Source organism: Chionomys nivalis, chromosome 2, assembly GCF_950005125.1.
Source record: "Chionomys nivalis chromosome 2, mChiNiv1.1, whole genome shotgun sequence".
Classification (NCBI taxonomy): Eukaryota; Metazoa; Chordata; class Mammalia; order Rodentia; family Cricetidae; genus Chionomys; species Chionomys nivalis.
In genome coordinates this window covers 11019857-11042669 of record NC_080087.1, presented here as the reverse complement: position 1 = coordinate 11042669, position 22813 = coordinate 11019857, and the positions used below count along the sequence as shown (strand labels likewise).

At 50.0% G+C, this 22813-nt stretch overlaps 1 protein-coding gene across 1 annotated transcript; it reads left to right on the top strand.

Annotated features, from left to right (window-relative positions):
* Positions 1–104: 104 nt before the first annotated feature.
* On the top strand, positions 105–22260 carry Pnldc1 (PARN like ribonuclease domain containing exonuclease 1). The gene is made up of 20 exons (XM_057753855.1): positions 105–148; positions 243–421; positions 787–844; positions 1152–1225; positions 3385–3424; positions 4043–4166; positions 4325–4413; positions 6923–7023; positions 9893–9969; positions 10116–10259; positions 11156–11225; positions 12779–12864; positions 14399–14454; positions 17416–17480; positions 17856–17909; positions 18043–18085; positions 19791–19893; positions 20187–20362; positions 20444–20542; positions 21990–22260. Exons 1-20 carry the CDS (start codon positions 105–107, stop codon positions 22051–22053), a joined length of 1746 nt encoding a protein of 581 aa, XP_057609838.1. The 3' UTR covers positions 22054–22260.
* The last annotated feature ends 553 nt before the right edge of the window (positions 22261–22813 follow it).

Sequence of the window (22813 nt, the reverse complement as noted above, 5' to 3'; positions counted from 1 at the left end):
GTCTGTAGGAGATTGTAAGTCTAGAACTGAGAGGCATACCAGACCGTTGACTAGTGAGCGTGGAGACTGGTCACTGGGGTACCATAAGCGGGCATTTCTACAGTATGAAGGCCACACTAGCTGATCGCCGATACCAAGGATGCTTTCAGTACAGCTGGCAGTTCTTGATTGCAACAGCTTCCACTTTCCCAGCAAGTTAAAACCATGGCAGTGGGTATCCCATGCTAATTCGCACCAACCAGGTTCCGACTGAAGCGGGCCACGTGCACGAGCTTTAAGGCCCTGCGCAGCGGAAACGCGTGGGCAGCACGCGGCCGCATCCGGCGCGCCCTGGAACTAGCGGCTATGGACGTGGGTGCTGATGAGTTTGAACAGAGCCTCCCACTCCTGCAGGAGCTTGTCGCGGGTGCGGACTTCGTGGGTAAGGTACCTGGGCTGGCTGGCCCTGTCATCAGAGTCGCCTGCCACGGAGAGCCTGGGGACTGGTGGGTGTGGTTCAGTACTGGATGGGTCTCCAGGTCAGAGGAGCTCAGAAAGCATCCCTAGGAAAGAAGAGGAGGCTTTCCCACTCTGACAGGGGGCCTGAAGCAGTCAAACCCGTGGCTCCTGTGACTGTTGTCCAGTCAGCCCTGTTTGGAACCATACCCTAGGCTCCAGTGTGAAAGGTGGTGCTTGCTGTGTGTGTGTGTGTATGCACACACTCATGTACCGCGTGGAGCATTTACAGGTGTGAAAGCTGGTGGCTTGCTCTGGGCCTGAGGACCCGTTTGTTTTGCTCTACCCTAGGTCTCGACATAGAGTTCACAGGTCTGCGTTCAAACTTGTCCCGGCCCCAGCAGATCAGGTACGGCTGTCTAACAGCCCACAGAGTGAGCCTCACCTGTGCCTCCTTTAATTAATTAGACCCTCCAGACCAGCACTGTTTCCCAGCAGGTTCCTGTTGGCTTTTTTTTTTTCTTTTTTCCTTTTGGTGTGTGTTGGGTATTTTGGTGTGATGGGTTGCTTCCACCTGTTGAGAGGTGCGGCATTTGCTGGCCAAATGCCGGCAGATGCGCTCTAATTGTACCAAGGACAATCGGTCCCTGATTGAGGGTAGCTGAGCCTGCCTCTGATGCCCTTGCCTATGCAATGAGATGCCTCTTTCTTCACAGTCTTTTTGATTTGCCATCTGAATGGTATGTGAAGACCCGGCAGAGCGTTCAGCAATTTACAATCTGCCAGATTGGTGAGTCTGATGTTCAGCTCTTTGTTATGGATCATTCGAGAAGTTTTTTTTTTTTTTCTGTCTGGCTTTCTCGTTGCTCTTTGACCATTTTCAAAGGCATTACGTATCATTGTGTGCTTGTTCTGTTTTCAGGTTTGTTTTTGTTTGTTGTTTGTTTTGATGTGTGTGTATACCACTTGGAGCACCTACAATGTGAAAGGTGGTGGGCTTTGTACAAGCAGGAATTTACCAGCATTATTTCATGGTCCTAAACAGACCAGTGTCAGGGACAATCACTGTTAAACCTATTCCATCATTTGAACAAAAATATGTGTCAGAGTATATGCGATTTAAATTTTTTTTAGGTTTTTTATGTCTTTAGTGTTTTGCCTGCGTGTACAAGATGCACCGCTCGCATGCAGTGCCTACACAGGTCAGAGGAGGAGGTCAGATCCCTATAGCTGGAGTACCTGATGGCTGTGAGCACGTGTGGGTGCTGGGAACGGATCCCATCACCACTGAGACGTCTCCCTAGCCCCAGTGTGTGAGATTTTTAAAAGAAAACCTACAGGAACGGGATTGTACACATATTTACATTTGGGATTTTTGTTTTATTTTCCTATTTACTGGAGTTTGGAAGTCTGTGTTATCATACGGACCTGGTCATTTTCACAGTTTTGTAGTATTACAAACTACAAGTTAGGACTTAGTGTCCTAAATAAGGTATATTTAGTAACCATTTGTTTTTTATCTATCATCTATCTATCTATCTATCTATCTATCTATCTATCTATCTATCTATCTATTATGTATACAATATTCAGTCTGTGTGTATGTCTGCAGACCAGAAGAGGGCACCAGACCCCATTACAGATGGTTGTGAGCCACCATGTGGTTGCTGGGAATTGAACTTAGGACCTTTGGAAGAGCAGGCAATGCTCTTAACCTCTGAGCCATCTCTCCAGCCCCTTTAGTAACCATTTGTGTACAATTAAATGGATTTTTATTATTGGTGGTCTTCATATTTACACACTATTATACTTTTGTACATCTGGGATAGCTCTGTGAGTGAGACTGCAGAGTTAGAGTGTGTGCGTTAAAGTGTTGATAAATACTGCCAATCAACCACAGTGTTTTCAGGGACCGACCCCAGCAACAGCAAGTGTACATTCCCATACAAAAACCCTGGGGAGTATGGGTCTAAAATTTAACCCAACCTGATAGTCTAAAAATACTCTTAATTTTATTCTGATTTACATTTTCTAATACTGGGGTCACAAGCTTTATGCGAAGGACTAGATGGTACCTAAGGTTTTGCAGGTCATGTGATTTCTTTTACAAGGCCTGCCTTTGTGATAGGGTCCTGACTCAGTGAAATGAAGTACAAAAACATACAAATACAAAAACATTATAAAGAAGAGGGCTTTACGGACCCCCCTGCTTTTTCTGGAGATAAACATTTGTGTGTGCATGCCTGCTTTCCACTCTATTCTTGGGCTTTGCTGCTTTTTAAAAAATTTCTTACATATTTGAAAAGAACAAGAAATTGTTAAGTTTTTTTTGTTCTCCATCACTCTGGAGATTTCCCACTTTGAGTGGCTTATTAGTAATACAGGGATTTTCAGAGTAGTCAAATCTGTCTTTTTTGTTGTTGGTTTGAAGTTTTTAATGTTTTAGGTTTTTATTTTTGAGTGTGGGACACATGTGGAGATGAGAAGACAATTTGGTGGAGGTTGTCTGTCCTTCCACCTTTACCTCAGTTCCAGGGATTAACCTTGGGTCTTCAGGCTTACGTGTAAGAGCCTTTGCCCGCTGAGCCATCTCCTCTGAGACAGAATCTCACACTTAAACTCCAGATCGCCTCAAACTTAACAAAAATCTCCCTGCCCTAGCCTCTGGAGAAGGAATGTAGCCAAACTCTTCAATTTGTGATCATCCTCCTCCACCTCCCGAGTACTGGGGTTACAGGTGTGTGGAAAACTGGCCATCGCCATAATATGGTGATGTCAACACAAGCTGTGGTGTGGCAGATCTCATGTGGCAAGTCTGTTTTCAGTGAGGATGTACCCCCGTTCTGCCGCCCCTCCACGCCTGTGGGGGCAAAGCATGGGCGGGAACATTTGGTCTTTGGTTGCCGTCAGGTGACTCTGCTTCGGTACTCATGACTTCTGTTGTTCTAGGGTTGTCTGTGTTTTCCAGCATCGAAGGAGAGTCAAACAAGTATGTATACCGATGGTAACACACACCACTGTGTCTGTGTTTGACAGCTTGACCTTGGGCATCTTTGTCCTGAACACTCTATTTGACTTCTGGCTCTGAAGATTGGCAGGAGCACCTTGTCTGCGGGGCCTCCCTCTCCTTTCCTATGTCTAATTTCCATCAGCTGCCCCTTGTGCTGTCTTCGGGGAGGTAGCAAAGTGTGTTAGCCTCCAGAGAGACGCTGAGCTGCCTAGACGCTCTCAGGCACCAGCAGTCCAAAGCATGCTGCATCTTTTGGGATACCCTTGCCTGGAAGCTGCTGCAGGAGGCTGACCCGTGTGTGTTGGGGGGGGGGGGTGTTACTGCCCGGCTGCCCTGGCTGAATATGGGGAGCCTTTGGGTGGACTGTGGGCCTACTTCTGCTTTAGACTTTGCTCCCCAAGGGCAGTGTCATTGTCTGTTTTCTCTGGCCCCTAGACAGAGCACCTAAAATACGTCCAGCCTTCAGAAAACATTCAGATCCTTAAGAATGAAAATTCAGCTCAGCCCAGGGCCCTGTACATGAGCCTGGCTGTTTTGTCTGTCTGTCTGTCCGTCTGTACTAGTTTGAGGCTTCTCACCATTGTCTCTGCTCTATAGGTATGTAGCCCACTCCTGTAACTTCTTTCTCTTTCCTACAACATTTGGGATCTTGGACTCAGAGTTCTCTTTCCAGGCGTCTAGTGTTCAGTTTTTGAATCAGTATGGCTTCGACTATAACAAGGTATGAACTTGGAGGAGGAGGGGGCTGTGACTGGGAAGGGGTCCTCTGAATGTTCCATGTCCCTTCTCCGTTGTCTACACGAAGCCAAGGTGTCCCCCTTGCTTTGCTGCCTGGCTCAGACGGCTCTCACTAGTCATCTCGTTCTGTTGCATCTTCAGTTCCTCAAAAATGGCATCCCGTACATGAATGAAGAGCAGGAGAAGAAGATTAAGCGTAGTATCCTGAGAGGGAACTGGAGAGTCCGGAGGTAGGGTCCACATTCCCAAGTGCCTTTGGTTTCTGCATTACCGTGTTTCTGGCCTCTGCAGGTGGGGATACTAGCCCATCCATCCATGCTCAGCTGAGATGACTTTGGCCACCTCTACTTTCCTGAGAGGCTAAAACACTTCTCCCATCGCCTCCTTTCCGCTCCCATGTGAACGCTATTTTAATCTTGAAATGAAAAAACTATGGCTTGGGAGGTGAAGCTCAGTTGGTAAAACTCTTGCCATGAACGGCCCCAGTTGAGCCTTAAAACCCAATATTTAAAAAAAATTACTTATTTATTATGTATACAGTGTTCTGTCTGCATGTATACCTGTATGCCAGAAGAAGGCACCAGATCTCATAGATGGTTGTGAGCCACCTGTGGTTGCTGGGAATTGAACTCAAGACCTCTGGAAGAACAGCCAGTGCTCTTAACCTCTGAGCCATCTCTTCAGCCCTAAAACCCAAATTTTTAAAAAATATGCTTGTATAGCCGGGCGGTGGTGGCGCACGCCTTTAATCCCAGCACTCGGGAGGCAGAGGCAGGTGGATCTCTGTGAGTTCGAGGCCAGCCTGGTCTACAAGAGCTAGTTCCAGGACAGGCTCCAAAGCCACAGAGAAACCCTGTCTCGAAAAACCAAAAAAAAAAAAAAAAAAATATGCTTGTAATCCCAGCACTGGGGAGGCAGAGGGAGGTGAATTCCTTGGGTTTACTGGCTGTGCAGCCTAGCCGGTGAGATTCAAGCCAGTGAGAGACAGAAACTCTGTCTCACGAAGTGCTAGAGAACACTTGAGAAAGGACAGGTTGCTTCCTCTCCCACATCCAGCTCATACGCCTCACAGACAGGATCCAAAGACGGTGGCACGCACTGGCAATCCTAGCCTTTTAGCCCTCCGGAGAATGAGGGAGGATGGTTATGTGTCCAGGCCAGCCTGAGCTGCGTAACATGATCCTCATCCCAAAAAAGAAAATCAGAAAGGAGAAAAAAAGTTCACTCAAGTTTGGTGCTCAAAGAGACAGAAGTTGGGTCTGTGGTGTGAGCGGAGGATTCACGAGGTAACTGTTGGAGACACAGAGAGTGCTAAGACTCTAGAATGTCTGTGTGGGCCCTAAATTGCCTGACCCTGCTCAACATGGGTCTTGTCTCTGTCACCTGGGCAAGGTTGCTTCTTTTTCCTTTGACAGAATGGCAGCCTCCCATGTGTTCGCACTAAGGTTCATAGTGACCACAGTGAGGTGGTAGCTTGGGTCCCAGTCAGCTACGGCTACCCCTTAGTGGCCAGTTTTGGACTATGTAAGCTTTTGGGGATTGAGATTTTTTTTTTCTCCCTCATCAGAAAGAAAAATCAAAAATTTGGTTTTCATAGGGTTTCGGTAATTTTGATATTTTGTTGTTTTTTTCCTTAACTTTTTAAATTTTTTTTAAATTTTAATTTTTAAAGCTTACATATAAAAACATAGGTTTTATTTGAAAGGAATGACAGACAGGAAGTCACTTATAGAACTTCACTGCTGAGCCTGCCTGCTTTTCTGAGTTCAGACTCAAAGTAGGGGATGACTTTCCCTTTTCCTCTGGATACCTGCGAGGATTCTCAGCATGCTTGCCCTGACCTTCTGGACTTTCCCACTGTTTCTCCAAAGCCTTGCCCCTCCCCTCAGCTACTTGCTGACCTCTATTACCAAATCTGCTTGATTTTCTTGAACCCTGACTCTAAAGGCCCGGCTGGCGCTCTGCCCCTTCGTCTCGCTGCTCTCACAGCTGCCTAGAGTTACAGCTTGCCTTCCCTCTTGTTTTCCCTTTCCAACTCCAGTGAAATGATCCTCAGAGTTCAAGAATAAAAATAGAGGGAAAACAATTTGAATTTTTTAAAAATTTTCATTTTATTTGTGTGGGTGTTTTGCCTGCGTGAATGTTTGCACCAGTGTGTGCCTGGGACCAGGGGAGGCCAGAATAGGCTCTGATGCCCTAGAACTAGAGTTAAAGATGATTGTGAGCCACCATGTGGTTGTTGGGAATTGAGCCTGAATCCTCTAGAAGAGCAGCCAGTGCTCTTAACCGCTGAGCCATCTTTCCAGTTCCCCATTTGAATTTTTAACCTTTTGCTACTTTCAAGTGTTGGAGATAGCGCTTAGATTTCTGACATAGGAGCAGAGGGTTCGTCCATGTCCTTATCTTTTCCTGTGTTTCCAGCCAGGCCATTACAGATTTCTCTGGGAGCACAGATGGGCAGACATCCTGACAGTAATGTTCATTGTAGGGCCCCTTGCACTTCTTCCACCCCATCAAGGTTGTCTTGTATTCCTGTAGACCTCTGAGGAGCCCAGATAAGAGCTTGCCTTCTTCTGGCATGAGAGGACATGGAGAACAAATGACCATTGTCATTGTTGCTGCAAATTCTCACTGTGAGGTCACAGCATTAAAAACAGAGGTTCCAGACACGTTAGTCTTAGTATTAGGAGTCTGGTGTGATCTCTGCCAACCTTTCTGCTTTCCTCTGTCCATTTTCAGCTCTCTGGATAAAGACCAAATTAAGGTGGTGATTGATAAGGTGACTCAGTGGCTGGACCTGGCTGAGGAAGGTGACCAGATGACTCTGCCCGGCATTGCTGGTAGGCAGGAGGCTATTACTCCCCACCTGGAACACAGGGCTGTCATGGCAATGCATCAGATGGTGGGGAGCACATTCTCTTTCCCATAAGTTCTGATCTCAGATGCCTCATGATGGAGTCTGAGACATTTGCTAATATCTTGGGGTTAAAGTCGTGACCTGAATTCCCAAGTCTCAGAGGCTTTTTAACCTGCGTTGAGTGTCAAGGGCAGAGAATCATTCATGAGCCAATCATTTCCATCCTGCTGGAGGTCCTGCTTTACTAACTTGTAATCCATGACCTAGTGCAGCAGTGCTCAGAGCATGGTCTGTGGACCCTGGCCATGGAGTCTGTGAGGTCAAATCTATCTTAGAAGCGTCGCTTAGCCGTGACACGTTAATGTTTTTGTGCCATTTGTCCTGGTGCTGTAGCGATGAGGGTAAAACCCGCCTGTACCATGGCACAAGTTCAAGATTATCCTCATCTGGCCGGGCGGTGGTGGCGCACGCCTTTAATCCCAGCACTCGGGAGGCAGAGGCAGGCGGATCTCTGTGAGTTCGAGACCAGCCTGGTCTACAAAGGGAGTTCCAGGACAGGCTCCAAAGCTACAGAGAAACCCTGTCTCGAAAAAACCAAAAAAAAAAAAAAAAAAAGATTATCCTCATCTGCATAGTGAGTTTAAACCCAGCCTGGGCTACACAAAGCTGTCCCAAAACAAACACAAAATAAAAAGTTGGATCCATAGTCATAAACTTGACGGCCTCTCGACAGAGACCTTTCTGGTGAGGTCAGTGGCTGTGTGTACTCACACCTTCTCTTGGTGTTGGTGTAGCGAACTGTGTGAGCAATGAAGACAGAACTGCAAACCAACAGCAAGGCACAGGGCAGCCAGTGGGTCCTGTGTCACCCAATGACAAAATTCCTTAGTGACAGCCAGTACCTAAGGAATTACCAGGAGTGAACTGGCATAGCACACAAAGACCATATGCAGGCAACAGTCTAGAGCACACAGCTTTAACCCCAGCATTCAGGAGGCAGAGGCAGGCAGAGCTCTATAAGCTCCAGACCAGCTTGGTCATCATAGCAAGTTCCAGGTTGGCCTGGTCTATATGGTGTCTCAAAACAAGCAAAACCTCCCCCTCCAAAAAAACCTCAAAGAGCTTCCCAACCCTCAGAGTCACTTGAGGCCTGCAACTTTCTCTTTTCTACCTTCATTATCTGTTTGGGCCTGGTTTTTTTTTTTCTTTTTTTTTTAATTGTTTCATTTTCTAGTGTTTAAGGACCACAACGTAGCACAATAAACCAAGTGCAGAAGTGGATATGATGCCTGTCAATTGGTAGAAATTTGCAATATATGCCGGGTGGTGGTGGCGCACGCCTTTAATCCCAGCACTCAGGAGGCAGAGGCAGGCGGATCTCTGTGAGTTCGAGGCCAGCCTGGTCTACAAGAACTAGTTCCAGGACAGGCTTAAAAGCTACAGAGAAACCCTGTCTCAAAAAACCAAAAAAAAAAAAAAAAAAAAGAAAGCGAAATTTGCAATAATGTTTCTTTTTCCCTGAATTTATTATTTAAAATATTTTTCTATTTATTTTTATTTTATGTGAATTGGTATTTTGCCTGCAGGTATGTCTGTGTGAGGGTGTCAGATCTTGGAGTTAGAAACAATTGTGAGCTGATGTGTGGGTGCTGGGAATTGAACCCGGGTTCTCTGGAAGCAGCAAGTACGCTTAACTACTGAGCCATTTCTCCAACCCCTATATAAAATATTTTTTAAAGATTTATGTATACAAATGTTTTGCCTCCATGTGTGTGTGTGTGCACCGTGTGCCTTATGGGTCAGAATTGGAGTTTTGGATGGTTGTGAGTCACCATGTAGGTGCTGAGAACAGAACCCAGGTTTTCTGCAAGAGCAACAAGTGCTCTAATCACTGAGCCAACTCTCCAGCCCCTCTATTTTATTTTATTTCTTTAGACAGATCTCACTGTGTAGCCTTGACTGACCTGGAACTTTTTATGTAAACCAGGCTGACCTCAAACTTACAACGATCTGGTTGCCTCTCCAGAATTGTAGGAGCAAGGGGATACACTACACATTCAATTTACTAAATATTTAATTTTAACTTTTTTGCTCCTGAAGTGCTTTTTGTGAGTTGTAACTTGTACCGGCATAAATGAATGTAGACAGATTGTAAAAATATATACAGCTTTAATGGGGAAATACACTTACAGAACCAGAGGTTCCTGCGGAGAACAGGAAAGCAGAAGGGGCGGCTGGGAGCACGCCCACAATCTTTATAAGTAAAAAATATCCTCGGGGGACCCCGCCCCCTGCTAGCAAGGTGATTGGCTGGATCTCCCCTATATCAACTGGTACTAGTCTCTAACAGGCTTAATATCAACAGCTGTAAACTACAGAAACAACCACAAGAGTGTCCCCAACTGAAGAGTATTCCTGAGACCCACTCCTTTGAGGACTTTGTCCTAGACCATCACAGCAGGCACACATGCACGTGGCTCAGACTCCCTGGAAGCAGGCCTCAGGTGCAGTCCACCAGTGACAGGCTCAGATGTTCTGGAAGCAGGCCTCAGGTGCAGTTCACCAGTCACAGGCTCAGATGTTCTGGAAGCAGGCCTCAGGTACAGTCCACCAGTTACAGGCTCAGATGTTCTGGAAGCAGGCCTCAGGTACAGTCCACCAGTCACAGGCTCAGATGTCCTGGAAGCAGGCCTCGGGTGCAATCCTCCAGTCCCAGGCTCAGGTGCCCTGAAAGCTGGCTTCTGGAGCAATCCACCAGTCCCAGGGCCTTGGCTTCTCTTCTTTTCTCCCATGGGGTGGGAAGGTCCGATGGTGTTCAGGATCTGTGTGTGCCTTGTGCTTCCTCGCTGCAGGGTTCCAAGCCTTTGAGGTCCAGCTGGTGCTGAGGCAGGCCCTCCCCAACATCTGGACAGTGCTGAAGGATGAAGGGGTGAGTCCTCACGTGGGTGTGCCTTCTTAGTGGCTCTCTCACCCCTCTCCCGTTCAGTCAGATCTGGTCTCGGCAAGGCTTCTGTCACGTGTGTATCCTGAGTTTTCCAGCCGATCCTTACATGCTCGCTCTCCTCTTTGCTGCAGGTGATTGTGAAGAAAGTCAGTCAGCCACATCGCTGGTACCTTGAGCACGACTCTTGCGACCAAATCAGCTGTTGGAAGGAGCAGATTCTTCTCTCTGCAAGAGGCTTTTCTGTCTTTTTTCAGATGCTGGTGAAAGCCCAGAAGGTAGGAAGCATTTCTTTCTTGTTTCTCCCCCCCCCCCATCATCTTCTGTATTAATGGTAGTGGGTTTTGAAGATTTCTCTGCCAATAAAATTGTATTTTTTCACCTAACCTTATTCAGAAGGCCAAGAAGAGATTAAAGTTGTCTTTTTTTTTTTTAAATAAGTGTTTCTTGGGGAGATGACTTGGTGATTAAGAGCACTTGTTGCTGTTGCAGAGGACCCAGGTTTGATTCCTAGCACCCACAGGGCTTCTCACAGCCTTCTGTACCTCCAGTTCCAGTGAATCTGACCCCTCTCTGGTCTCTGTGATCACTAGGCATGCACTATGTACAGACATACATGTAGCCCAGACACCCGTGGATTTGACCCCTCTTCTGGTCCCTGTGATCACCAGGCATGCACGATGTACAGACATACTCGCAGCCCAGACACCCATATAACATAGAGAGACTGGTAAAATTTTCTGCTGACCTTGTTTTTCCTAGCTAGCTTCCCGTGAGGAAAGACTGCGTGTGTGAGATGCTGCTGCACCTTTGTCCCTGCAGCAGCACGGGCATCTTAACACCTAAAATTGTGTCTGCCTCACAGAGTCCCACTGTGTATCCTGCCTCAAGCCTCTATCGTTCACCCATCTCCCCCTTCTTCTCTTTTTTCCTCCCTCCCCCCCATCTCCCTCTCTCCCCACCTTCTCCCCCTCTTCCTGTTCTCTTCTACCCTCCCATCTCAGCAGTCCCTTTACCTTCAGTGGGAGTTGAGAGGCAGTAATGCTGGATTATCAGATATCCAGAGCTACGGCCTTTACCGAAAGAAACAAGCCCAGAAACCTGATTTCAGACCAAGTGTCAGCCCTGATGCTTAGACTTTCCTTCCTCTCCCCTGTTGCTTTGCTCCAAGTAGCCCTTGGTAGGACACAACATGATGATGGACCTTCTGCATCTCCATGAGAAGTTCTTCCGACCTCTTCCAGGTAGGGGCGGAGCTACACTCTCCCAACCTCAAGTCTGTGTCAGAGACCAGGAGACGTCTCAAGGAGGGTTAGTCTGATTACGTACCCTCTTCGTGTGCCTGAAGCTGCCCGGGGTCATGATGTGACCTTGGGCGAAATTAGAAGTGTGTGAAGCAGAGAACCCACCCTTCGTTGTTCAATGCTTTGGCTTTTCCCCCTTGTTCTGAGTCTGACACACTTGTGTAGACTAGGTGTTAGATCTTAGGGCTTGTTAGATCTTGTGTAGACTAGGTGTTAGATCTTAGGGCTTGTTAGATCTTGTGTAGACTAGGTGTTAGATCTTAGGGCTTGTTAGATCTTGTGTAGACTAGGTGTTAGATCTTAGGGCTTGTTAGATCTTGTGTAGACTAGGTGTTAGATCTTAGGGCTTGTTAGATCTTGTGTAGACTAGGTGTTAGATCTTAGGGCTTGTTAGATCTTGTGTAGACTAGGTGTTAGATCTTAGGACTGGCTCTTCCCCTCGTGCCGTTATAAACCTAGCGGATGTCATTTCGTTGGCTCCCCAGGCTCCTGTCTGGTGGCTGTGCTCCTTTCTCATGCTTGATTCTCTTGATGGACAAATGGCAGTGTAGCACAGTGGGAAGTGTCCATCCCTTGTGTTCTGTGTGACCTTCAGCTGGTCCTCTACTTTCTCTGGTTAGCTGGGAGATGGCAGAAGAGACCTTAGCATGATGGCAGGCTGCGGATAACTCGCAAAGGCGTAGTGCACACTAAAGGAAAGAGGTGGACATCTCTCGGAGGGACTTCTGCAAAATGTGACTGGACAGAACAGCTGGGCTTGAGCATATTAGAGAATTTAAAGGCAAATTATTAAGATGCACTCAGAAAACCTGAGCAAACAGAAAAAAGCTATCAGTGGAAGAGGGGAAGTGAGGCAAATGGAGAAGTGGCTGCGGCTGGTGGGAGCCTGTAGCCCAGGGCCTGTGGCTATGGCGAGGTGCCACAGCCACACAGTGCAGGTGGGAGCTGAGGGAAAGGTGGGCAGTGGGCAGGTAGAGGGAAGGGGTCAGGACCTTTCCACCAGTCAGCACTGAGGTGTCCAAAACCTCAGAGAAGTGGGCCCAAGAACCCCAGGGAGAGGGCATGGCAGGAGTCGCTGCTGGGGAGGAGAAGGGAGTGCAGTAGGAAGAGACCTTGTCTGGGAAGTGTGTGTGTGGTGATGCTGTTCATCCTGAACTTCATTCGTGGTGTGCGATGTAACTGCAGAGAATGGCCTGGTAAGACTCCACCGAGAGCCCTTCTCCTGTCGGGGTGCTTTGCTTAATTATAGGGTGTTTGGTTGATGTCTTGGACGGTGTTAGCTGCTGATGGCGTAGGTAGGACCTTGAGTTTGGAAAGCCTTGTGACCTTTACCATAGAAAATGGCAGTAGATGAGGAGTAGGGATATTTCCGATTCTTGTCTCGTTCTCCCTGTTTTGCTAGTCAGTGCTGGTGGCGAGCTGGGCTAGAGTGGGTCTGTGTTGTGTCCATGAACCTACAAATTTACGTGTCCCCAATGGACCTTCCCCCTCAGAAAGCTACGACCAGTTTAAGCAGAACATCCACAGCCTGTTCCCTGTCCTCATTGACACCAAGAATGTGACAAAGGACATCTGGAAGGTAAGGAGCGGATTGCTTTTGGAGTCGGGGCTGTTGAATCTGTGCAGGTGACACCTTTCTCTGGAGTTTAACCCTTTCCAGACCTCGGTTGTGTTGTATTTGTGTAAATGGTGTCCTTTTCATTGGCCAACAGAGCAACATTTTTGTGGGGGGTTTGTTTTGTTTTTAAGACAGGTACCCTGACCGACCCTGAATTTATGACAGCCCTCCTGCCTCAGTCTTCCATGTACTGGGATCAGAGGTGTATACCATCATGCATGGCCCAAACAACTTATTTTAGAGCTCGATGCACGTTTTATAAATCTGTGAAGGATCCCTAGAGAAGGATGAGGGACCCCTTGTAAAGTCTGGAGGAAGCACCGAGGTCCTAGGTTCTCTGACAGAGCTAGAATTACAAGGGAGGTGGCAAATTGAACCCACTTCATATGTGGTCTAGAGAGGTACCAAGGTACCAGGTGAGAGGTGAGAGCTTCCCACGTGACTGTCCTGTAGCCCAGGTCATGCAGCACTACTTGTGGAAAGGGAGGCCTTGAATTACTTTTTTTTTTTTTTTTTTGCTTTTTCGAGACAGGGTTTCTCTGTGGTTTTGGAGCCTGTCCTGGAACTAGCTCTTGTAGACCAGGCTGGTCTCAAACTTGCAGAGATCCGCCTGCCTCTGCCTCCCAAATGCTGGGATTAAAGGTGTGCACCACCACCGCCCAGCGGCCTTAAATTACTTTAAATACTTTTAGGAATTAAACAATAACAGAGCAAGGGGACTCCACCCATATTCCAAAGTCCTGGGATAATGGCTTAAGGCTGTCAGAGGAGGGGCAGCGGAAGTCAGATAGGCTTCAGTTCAGTTTTGCCCCAGAGAGGCCATTAGTATTTGATCCTCACCCATTTCATCTTTGACCTTGGGATTTAGTAATCTGACATTGCCCCAAGGCCTTCTGATCCGAGATTGCTGGATCTTCTGCTCGTACAGTCTGGACCGAGTCCAGCGCCTCGGGTTCCTGTGCTCTCATAGGTCCCTAGACAGAAACCTGAGTTCTCTAGGTGACAGACCATCCTAGCCAGGCTCGTTGGGACATCTCCTGGCCTCCTGGCCCTGGAATGAAGGAAGAAGGGCGGTTAGGTCACAAGGGGAGGCCAGGATTCACCAGGTCCAGATAGTGACCCTCTGTGAGGCCAGTATTCGCCAGGTCCAGGTAGTGACCCTCTGTGAGGCCGGGATTCACCAGGTCCAGGTAGTGACTCTCTGTGAGGCCAGGATTCACCAGGTCCAGGTAGTGACCCTCTGTGAGGCCAGGATTCGCCGGGTCCAGGTAGTGACTCTCTGTGAGGCCAGGATTCACCAGGTCCAGGTAGTGACTCTCTGTGAGGCCAGGATTCACCAGGTCCAGGTAGTGACTCTCTGTGAGGCCAGGATTCACCAGGTCCAGGTAGTGACCCTCTGTGAGGCCGGGATTCACCAGGTCCAGGTAGTGACCCTCTGTGAGGCCTGCAGCAGATGTTGACCCCAAGCACAGTGCTCTGTTCTTCATGATTGCAGGAACTGCGTTTCCCACGAGTCTCCAACCTCTCAGAAGTGTATGACGTGCTGAGCAGGTGAGGAAGATGCTTCTGGAACAAGCCTGCAGCTTTGGCTGCCCAGGCCACGAGGGACCCTGAGACCTTTCTCTGGTTTTAACTCACTCCAAGCCCCCTGGTTTTGATGTGTTTGCATGTACTTGCGTGCTTTTCCTTGGACGATTTGGTGGTACAGCTCCCTGTGACCCAGCTGCTTGGACTTCCTGTCCTTCTGTCCGGCTCCTCATGCCTTTGCCGTGCCTCAGACAACATTCTTGGCCCCGCTTCTGAGAAAGAAAGTCAGAAGTCAGAGGCCAAGGTCTCACAGCCTGCTGCCTGTCTTTGTGAACCTTGTACAAGTGCTGTCGTCATTTTACCATTGTTTCCCCGTCACCAGAAAACACTCATTTTCCTTGTTTCTTTTAAGACAGGATCTCAGGTGTCCCGGGATGGCTTTGAACCCCCACCCCGTGTAGCCAAGAATGGCCTGAACTCTCTCTGATCCTCCTGTCTCTACTTCTCCAGTGTTGGGATTACAGGCTTGTACCCATACGCCTGGTTCTATGGGGTGCTGGGGTAGAGCCCAGGACTTTGCGCATGCCAGGCAAGCACTTTAACAACTAAGCCGTGTCCCACACGCCTTCCCTGTTTGAGGCCAGCAGGGCTGCTCTCTGCGGGTTTACCATCCTCTCCTTGCCTCTTCCCTTCTTGCAGACGCTGCCTACCTGTCCCTTTTCTGGGGACCCTGGCCGCCACCTCTCATTTCTTTTGCCATCGCCACTCAAACTTAAAACCAAGCTACTCGCTTTCTGGCCCTCTTCCTGGCTTGCATGGGTAACCCTGTAGTTTTGGCACGGACTTGTGGGAAATACGAGGGCTAGAAGGGTCAGAACTCCTTCCCTGGAGGGGAAGCCTTTGCTGAGGAACCTAAAACTGGTGCGGTAGTATGACCTTGTCTTTGGTCCCTTTAGCAGCCTCCCTTCCCCCATGCCCATGCTGTAAGGCTTTTTTGCTCCGCACCAATTACTCAGGGCCCTGTGCTCGGCAGGATGATGCACACAAGGCGCGAGGGACAGGCTGTGGCCCCTGTGCTGGTCAAGGTTTGTGTTACAGTGTGCCTGGAAGCTTGGGCTCTCTCCTCCGTGGGAGATGCTCGCTCTGGACTTCTCTTTTTTAGTGGGAGTGCTGCTTGGTCCCTTGATTCTCTCCTCATCTCCTAGAACACGTGTGGGGTGTCCCTCCTGTGCGCCTCCCCCCCCCCCCCCCCCCCCCCCCCCCGTGTTCTCAGTCCTTTGCCCTCCTCCTGTGCAGCTGCAGGTCATGTGGTTCACAGCTGGCCGGGCTGTTTTCTCGCAGGGATTGAACTTAGAGCCTCGTGCGTTAGAGCCAAGAGCCCTGGCGCTGAACTGCAGCTGTAGCCATCCGAGTAGGCCGCTCTGGGAAGTCATCTGCCGGCTTCCTTTCCTGGCATGACTTGAAAACGTCTTCAGCTTAATATTAATTTTTGTCCCTTAAGCCTATTCCCGGGCCTGCAGCATCTCCTAAGTCTTCAGGGCCCCAGGCTCAATGCTGAAGGCCGTGTGTCCTTTACGTGGGCATTAGTGGAAGGAGAGAATTGTGTTTTTTAATTTCCACACTCTGATCCGTGCTCCTTGGATTCAAACTCAGAATTTGATACTCACTGGTTCATAACCTACTCTGAAAAAGCCTCGGCCTTGCCATCTGTGAAATGAGCAGGTAAAACCCTAACGTACGTAACTCAGGAGGTAGCAGTGAGATCAGGTGGGGTCACGCATGTGGGAAGCTGAGGACAGGCCTTGTGCTTCTTGAAACTTAGCTGCTGCCATCACTGCTGCTGAGACTCCTTCTAACCCTGATAGCTGTGTGTGGCACAGGACTGCCGTCATGGCCGTTTCCCGGGAAGCTCAGCATCCATCGGTGTGAAATGCTGGGTAGGAGCGGATGCAGTGGAGATGTCCACACTGCCAGAAGCTGCTGCCTCCCAGGGCCCAGAGCCATAGGGCCTCAGAGCGGCACCACCTACGTCTGCCTACTCAGCCGTGGTGTTACCCTGTCGATGTTTCTAACCTGTCATTGTCTCTGCATTCTCAGGGTCGTAGCTGCTCCAGGCTGTTAGTCTTCAGTGCAGGGATTACTCCTAAGGCTTTCCCATGCTCGGCATCACCCTACTGCTGAGCCCACGTCCCCAACACTTTTTAGAGGCAGGGTTTCACTCAGTCAACCAGACTGGCTCTGAGGTGGTCTGTGTAGCTCAGACTGGCTTGAACCTTCACTCTTCTTGCCTCTTTGGCCTTACTGTGACCTCAGTGCTTTTGGGAGTCTCCGTGTGCTTTGCAGCGCCTTCACTCTTGGTCTCCAGCTGTGCTTTCCAGGAGGGCCCCGTCTGCTCCTCATTGCCACCTGCTCTCCTCAGCTTGAATGCCGCCACTCATTCCTTCAGCCACGTCAGCTCACACAGCTCCAGACTGTCCTCCGGTGCCACCCCCTTCGGGCAGCCTGGAAGGACCCTGGAGTTTCTGTCTGTGCTCCAGGACACAGTATGATTAGCTCTGTACTTAGAGACTCCGGCAGCTCCCTGTAGTGTCTAGATGTTTTCCGCGTACGGAACTATCCGGTTAGTCCTTTTATCTTCCTCTTGTTCTGTGGCCTCGTTCAGACCTCATCTGTCCATGCTTAGAGCCATGCCTTTTTTTCTTAAAAAAATTTTTTTTGGGGGAGGGCTGAGACAGGGTTTCTCTGTGTAACAGCTTTGGCTGTCCTGGAACTCGCTCTGTAGACCAGGCTGGCCTCAAGTTCACAGAGATCCTCCTGCCTCTGCCTCCCGAGTCCTGGGATTAAAGGCGTGCGCCATCAGGACTGCATCCACACCTTTTAAAAGGATGTGTTGAGCGCAGATCTCTATAGTTTAAGCAGGGGACAAGAGGAGATATGTTTAGTGAGTTAATCTTTATTCCCCCCACCCGCTTTCCTCCCTATTAGTAACCTGAATCCCACTAAGAATTCTGGACCAGAGATTATTCATGCAAGACAGTGTAAAAAATACGGTATGTTCCTGAGCTCGGGCCCGTTACACAGTTGGCCAAGTGCCCTGGGGCTGAGCTAAGGGTTCTCTGGTCCGCCCCGCCCCCCCCAGCAGGCTGCAGAGGCTTGGGTGACGATTCCCCCCTGACCTGCCTTGCTCTGCTCCACAAAACTCTGCCTTCCAGAGACAACCTGTTTTCTCCCAATGTGTGGGGTGCAGTCTGCCATCTCTACATGGCAAGGACCAGGGTGACAAATGTTTATAGGCAGAAGGGCACACATATTGTGTGCCACAATTGCTATTGGATGCTAGTAAGGTTGAATGGGATGGGAAGAGGGACCGCTTTCTCATGATGCGTTCTAATCACTGACCTCTCTCTTTTGGAAAACCACTTCAGCAGAGACCAAGTGCCCCCACGAAGCTGCGTATGATGCCTTTCTCTGTGGGTCAGGTAAGGTGCTCCTTAGAGGGGCGTGTTCTGCTCTGGTGATATGTGCTGGGTTCTTGCTGGGCTGCATGTAGGGTTGAGTTTGCTCTTTTCCGCAAACCTTGAGACCGCTTACATCTCTGGCTTTCTCTTCTAGTTCTTCTGAAAGTGGCGCACTTGCTCCTGGAGAGGGTGCATGGGTGAGTGTCCTCCCTTCCATCCTGTTACCAAGTCCTAAGGCCTCAACCAGGACCTCTGGGTCACAGGACTACCAAAGAGAAGGTGTTGTAGGAGGCTGCTGGTTTGTCCTGGCCTCCCAGCTAGCTTAGCCCCAAAATAACCACACAGAAACTATATTAATTAAAACACTGCTAGCCAGGCGATGGTGGCACTCGGGAGGCAGAGGCAGGCGGATCTCTGTGAGTCCGAGACCAGCCTGCTCTACAGAGCTAGTTCCAGGACAGGCTCCAAAGCCACAGAGAAACCCTGTCTCGAAAAACCAAAAAAAAATTAAAACACTGCTTGGCCCATTAGCTCTAGATTCTTACTGGCTAACTCTTACATTAATCCATGGCTCTGCCTTTTTCCTCCCAGAATGTAGTTCTGTCTCCCCACCTACCTAAGTTCTGCCCTATCACCAAGCCCAAAGCAGTTTCTTTATTAACCAATGAAAGCAACACAGAAACAGAAGGCCCTCCTACACCAAAAAGGAGTGTGTAGTAGTGTGTTTCTCACCACGACCAGCCAGTGTTGAAGCAGGCCGTCTGCTTCAAGGAGCCCTTTCCTGCCTCCCCACCTCCCGCACGGGTTCTGCCCCTGTCTTGGCAATGGGGAGATGGGCATACACCAGGAGTCTCACACAGCAGGGTTTGGCTGGAGCCCTAATTCCTCCTGGAGAACTTCCTGGCTCAGTGCCTTGGCTTTGTCAGCCACAGATGTTCTCACAGCTGTTGGAGGTGACAGTGAGGCCAGGGCATAAGGTGTTCAGATGAAAGACATCACGGGATCATACAGGCTGCAGGGAGGACAGTGACGGAGAGAGGTGCCTGGATGGAGGAACACAGAATCCCAAATCAGAATGCCGGTGCATTGCCCCTGGTGGTGGTGGAGGCATCTTGATGCCCCGAGCTGCCATGTGAGCACCAAGGGCACTTTGATATGTGAAGAACTGTTAGTGGGTCACATGGATTCCACGGGACTCGGTGTCCACGGAAGGGTTTCATCACAGTGTGGCCTGCTCTTCAGGACGGGCGAGACATATTTTGGACTATCATCTGTTAATTTAGGAACCGCCTTTGTCTATTTTTGCCACAGATATAAATACAAATGTTTTATGACATATTGATGCGAGACTTAGCTTATGTGAGGGACTGTCAGCTGGTTTCCTCTTTCCTCTGATGTGGCAGAGCTGTGTGCTGGCACAGAGTGGGCGCTTGCAGCAGCACGGTTCAGCGCCTGGGGCCAGGCCTCGCTCCCTTTGTTGCTTTTAGCTTCATGACTGGAAAATCCTTCTCAGGTTAGAGAAGCTCACAGCTCTGTAGACCTGCTGATTCCAGGACCTGCATTTGGGGTGCAGCTGTGCAGCTGGTGGCAAGGGATGGCCATTTGGAGTCAAGGGTGATGTCCCTTTGGAGAGCATAAAATGGAACTTCCTCCAAGCAGGGACCTGGCTCTCTGCGCCTGCTGCCAGTGCTGGTCAGCAGAGACCAGGAGCTCTTGGTCCAAACTTTGCTTGTGTGAGGGAAGCCCATCAGAATGAGCTCCCAGACTTGGGAGAGGAGGAGAGAGAGGTGCCTGAGGCAGCTCCTTTCCCTGTTTCCCTACTGAGAACCTTGGCTGTGCCCGAGGACCTGCATATAAAACCTGTGTGCCTGCCTAAGTGCTTCCGGGTTCTCTGTCCTGCAGCACTGTTCCTGTCGATGACGAGCCCACCTTCCCTCAGTACCTCGACGTGCTGGCGCCATATGTGAACCAAGTGAATCTCATCCGAGCTGGGGTTCCTAAAATTGTGAGTATGTCTCATTCTGCTCCCTGACTTTGCTCAGGCCTGTGGGGAGGTGGCCGCCAAATGCGTCTTGGGGTGTGCCGAGGGGTTCTGATGACAATGAAGCGGAAGCTGAGGAGGCTCCCTCCCCGTGACACTTGTTTCTTCCGTCCAAACCTACATAGATCCATCTCTTCCTCCTTTCTCTCCTTTGTGCTCCAGCCTCAAGCACAACCTCTTCCAGGCTCTTTAGCGTCTTCAGTTGCATGAAGTGTCAGTAAGAACTATGAAGAATTTCTCTTGGTTTTGTTTTTTAGAACTTTTCTGGCCCGGATTACCCCAGTATCCGCCCTCCTGTGCTCATCCTCACCGTCAGGAGGTGGCCTGGGGTCAGTGAGCACCAGGTCTACCGTGAGTTCCAGAATCTCTGCAAGTTTGATGTCAGGCGGTTCACTCGAAGCCAGTTTCTGCTCCTGACCAATAAGTTTAAGGAGTAGGTGCCTCACTCCAAGTCCCCTCTTCTCCTTCGGTGACTGTGGCCACATTGCTGACCTGGGCAAACTTCTTTTGGCAGTGCCCGCAATGTCTTGAAGGAGTACAGGAGCCACCCAACCCTGCAGGTCTCGCTGTACCGGTACTGGAGACATTCCCCCAACATCACCTGCCTGTTACAGTGAGTGACCTGTCTGCTGAGGTCCCATTTTGTCTGGTTCTGGCCCTGCTCACTAATAGCTCTGAGCTGTTGACAGGAAGCTTTCTCCTTCAGCGCGTCCCCCTGGGCCCTGCATTATCCCTGAGCCAAAGTGGACCTACTGCTCAGCTAGTTGGGCGGTAACAGGGATGTAATAAATGAGTGAGCGGACTCTATGTGGTATTGGTGACATGCATATTGAAAATGCGAGAAAGGGTGGGGATAGAAAGAGATCTGGGGTGATACAGTGCAGAGGAGATGATGGGGAGAGATCTGGGGGGGTACAGTGCAGAGGAGATGATGGGGAGAGACCTGGGGGAGTACAGTGCAGAGGAGATGGTGGGGAGAGACGTGGGGGGTGCAGTGCAGAGGAGATGATGGGGAGAGACCTGGGGGGGTACAGTGCAGAGGAGATGATGGGGAGAGGCCTGGGGGGGGTACAGTGCAGAGGAGATGATGGGGAGAGACCTGGGGGGGTACAGTGCAGAGGAGATCTGGGGGTGGGGAGGGGAGAGAAGTACAGAGGAGGTGATGGGAGTCTCAGTAAGATTCGGGGAAGTAAGGAGTGAGGAGAAGCAGTTAGGCAGGGGGCAGCAGCCCTTAAATGAAGGTGCCTGGTGAGCAGAGGGGGCCAACAAAGGGGAACAAGCAAAGGGATAAGGTAAGGAATGGGTCCCTTGCAATGGAGGCCGCTACACGTGTGAGGACTGTGGACATGGAGAAGCCAAGTACTGAGGGATCGAGAGGAGAAGGGATACAATCCAACTCCCATTTTCAAAGCCTTGCTATGTCCTGTGCCAATGGGGGGCAGGGCATCAGGGAACAAGTATGGCTGTGTATAGTCCAACCTGTGTCGTGGGAAGGGGACCAAGCAAGCAGCAGCCATGAGAGGGGCTAAGTTGCCTTTGAGGTTGGGACCCAAGCGACTGGAAAACCAGCCTTGGAGTTGCTGAAGCTTTAGGAGGCTCCAAAGGCCGTGGGAGCCATGGCTACCATGGGCAGCCTCTTGTCCTGCCCGTCTCTGACCTATATCTCTGGGGAAGGTGGCTTTTTGGGATTGGCCCCAGAGGCAGACGCTCACCATTGGCACCTGGAGAATGGTTGAAAGGACATTTGTGTGGGGAGGTGGCTCAGTGACTGGAGTGGGTGCTTAGCTCTGGGTTCCTTCCCCAGCCTCACCTAAACTAAATGCACTCCACACCTGTCATCCCGGCACTGGAGATGCGGAGGACCAGGAGATCAAGGACATCTCTGGCCACATAGAAAACCTGAGGCCACCCTGGGATACTTGAGCTCCTGTCTCAGAGAACAAAAGAAAAACACATTTAGTTGGACGAGGGAATGGCAAGCAGAGCCTGTGCCACTTGCCTCTGGTCCCCAGGCAGACCCTACCCCGCCCAGAACTCTGACTTGCGCCTTTGTCTTACAGAGTCTGCAGCATTGTCACCACCTGGGCCATGGTTGCATTCGTCCTGGGAAGATTCAGCCCCTGAGTGCAGTGAGCCTCCTCAACTTCCGCCCCAGCTTCCAGAGATGGCCCTCGCGGCTTGTCTGTATAAACCAGTTTGTTTTCAGACAGACCTGTATGGTCCTTTGTACATATTTTTGTTGTGTTCTGAATGTGAGATTCTGTAAATAAGACTGACGATAAAACCCTTGCATCTGTAGGACCTTTGTACGTGGCCAATGCATTCCTTCCTGTAAACTGGGGGACGTCCTGGCCGCTTGGGTTGGAGCCACTGCTCCAGCATGCCCCAAATTTTGGTGTGTGTGTGTGAGGGAAGGGGCTGTCTGGACAGGAGTTGGCAGAGACGAGGGAAGAGGCTACTGTGGCTTCAGTAGATGCTGTGTGAGCCACAGTGAAGGTATCTGGCCGACACTGGGACTCCAGGGCTCCAGGCTCCCCGGACCTGCGGTATAGGAACAGGAGGAGAGCAAACACTGAACAGGTCAGCACGAGAGGAGTTGCAGACAGTATGCTGTGAAGAAGCCGTGGCGCTGCACAGAATGGAGGGATGTCAGTCGCCCAGGCTTGGGAGTCACGGGCCCCCACGGCTCTACTGCTGAGAGGTGCAGGCAGCTGGTAAAGTTCTAGTTCCATGAGCAGAGCAGGCCCAGCACTACGGTCGTGTTACTGCTTGGAGATCGGACACAGCCATCTCACCAGAGTGCTTTTAAAACCTCCGTTTTCAAGCTGAAGAAAGGAGCTGAGAAGACAGCCCCCACTTCTTTCCTGTAAACTGTGGGGTGGCG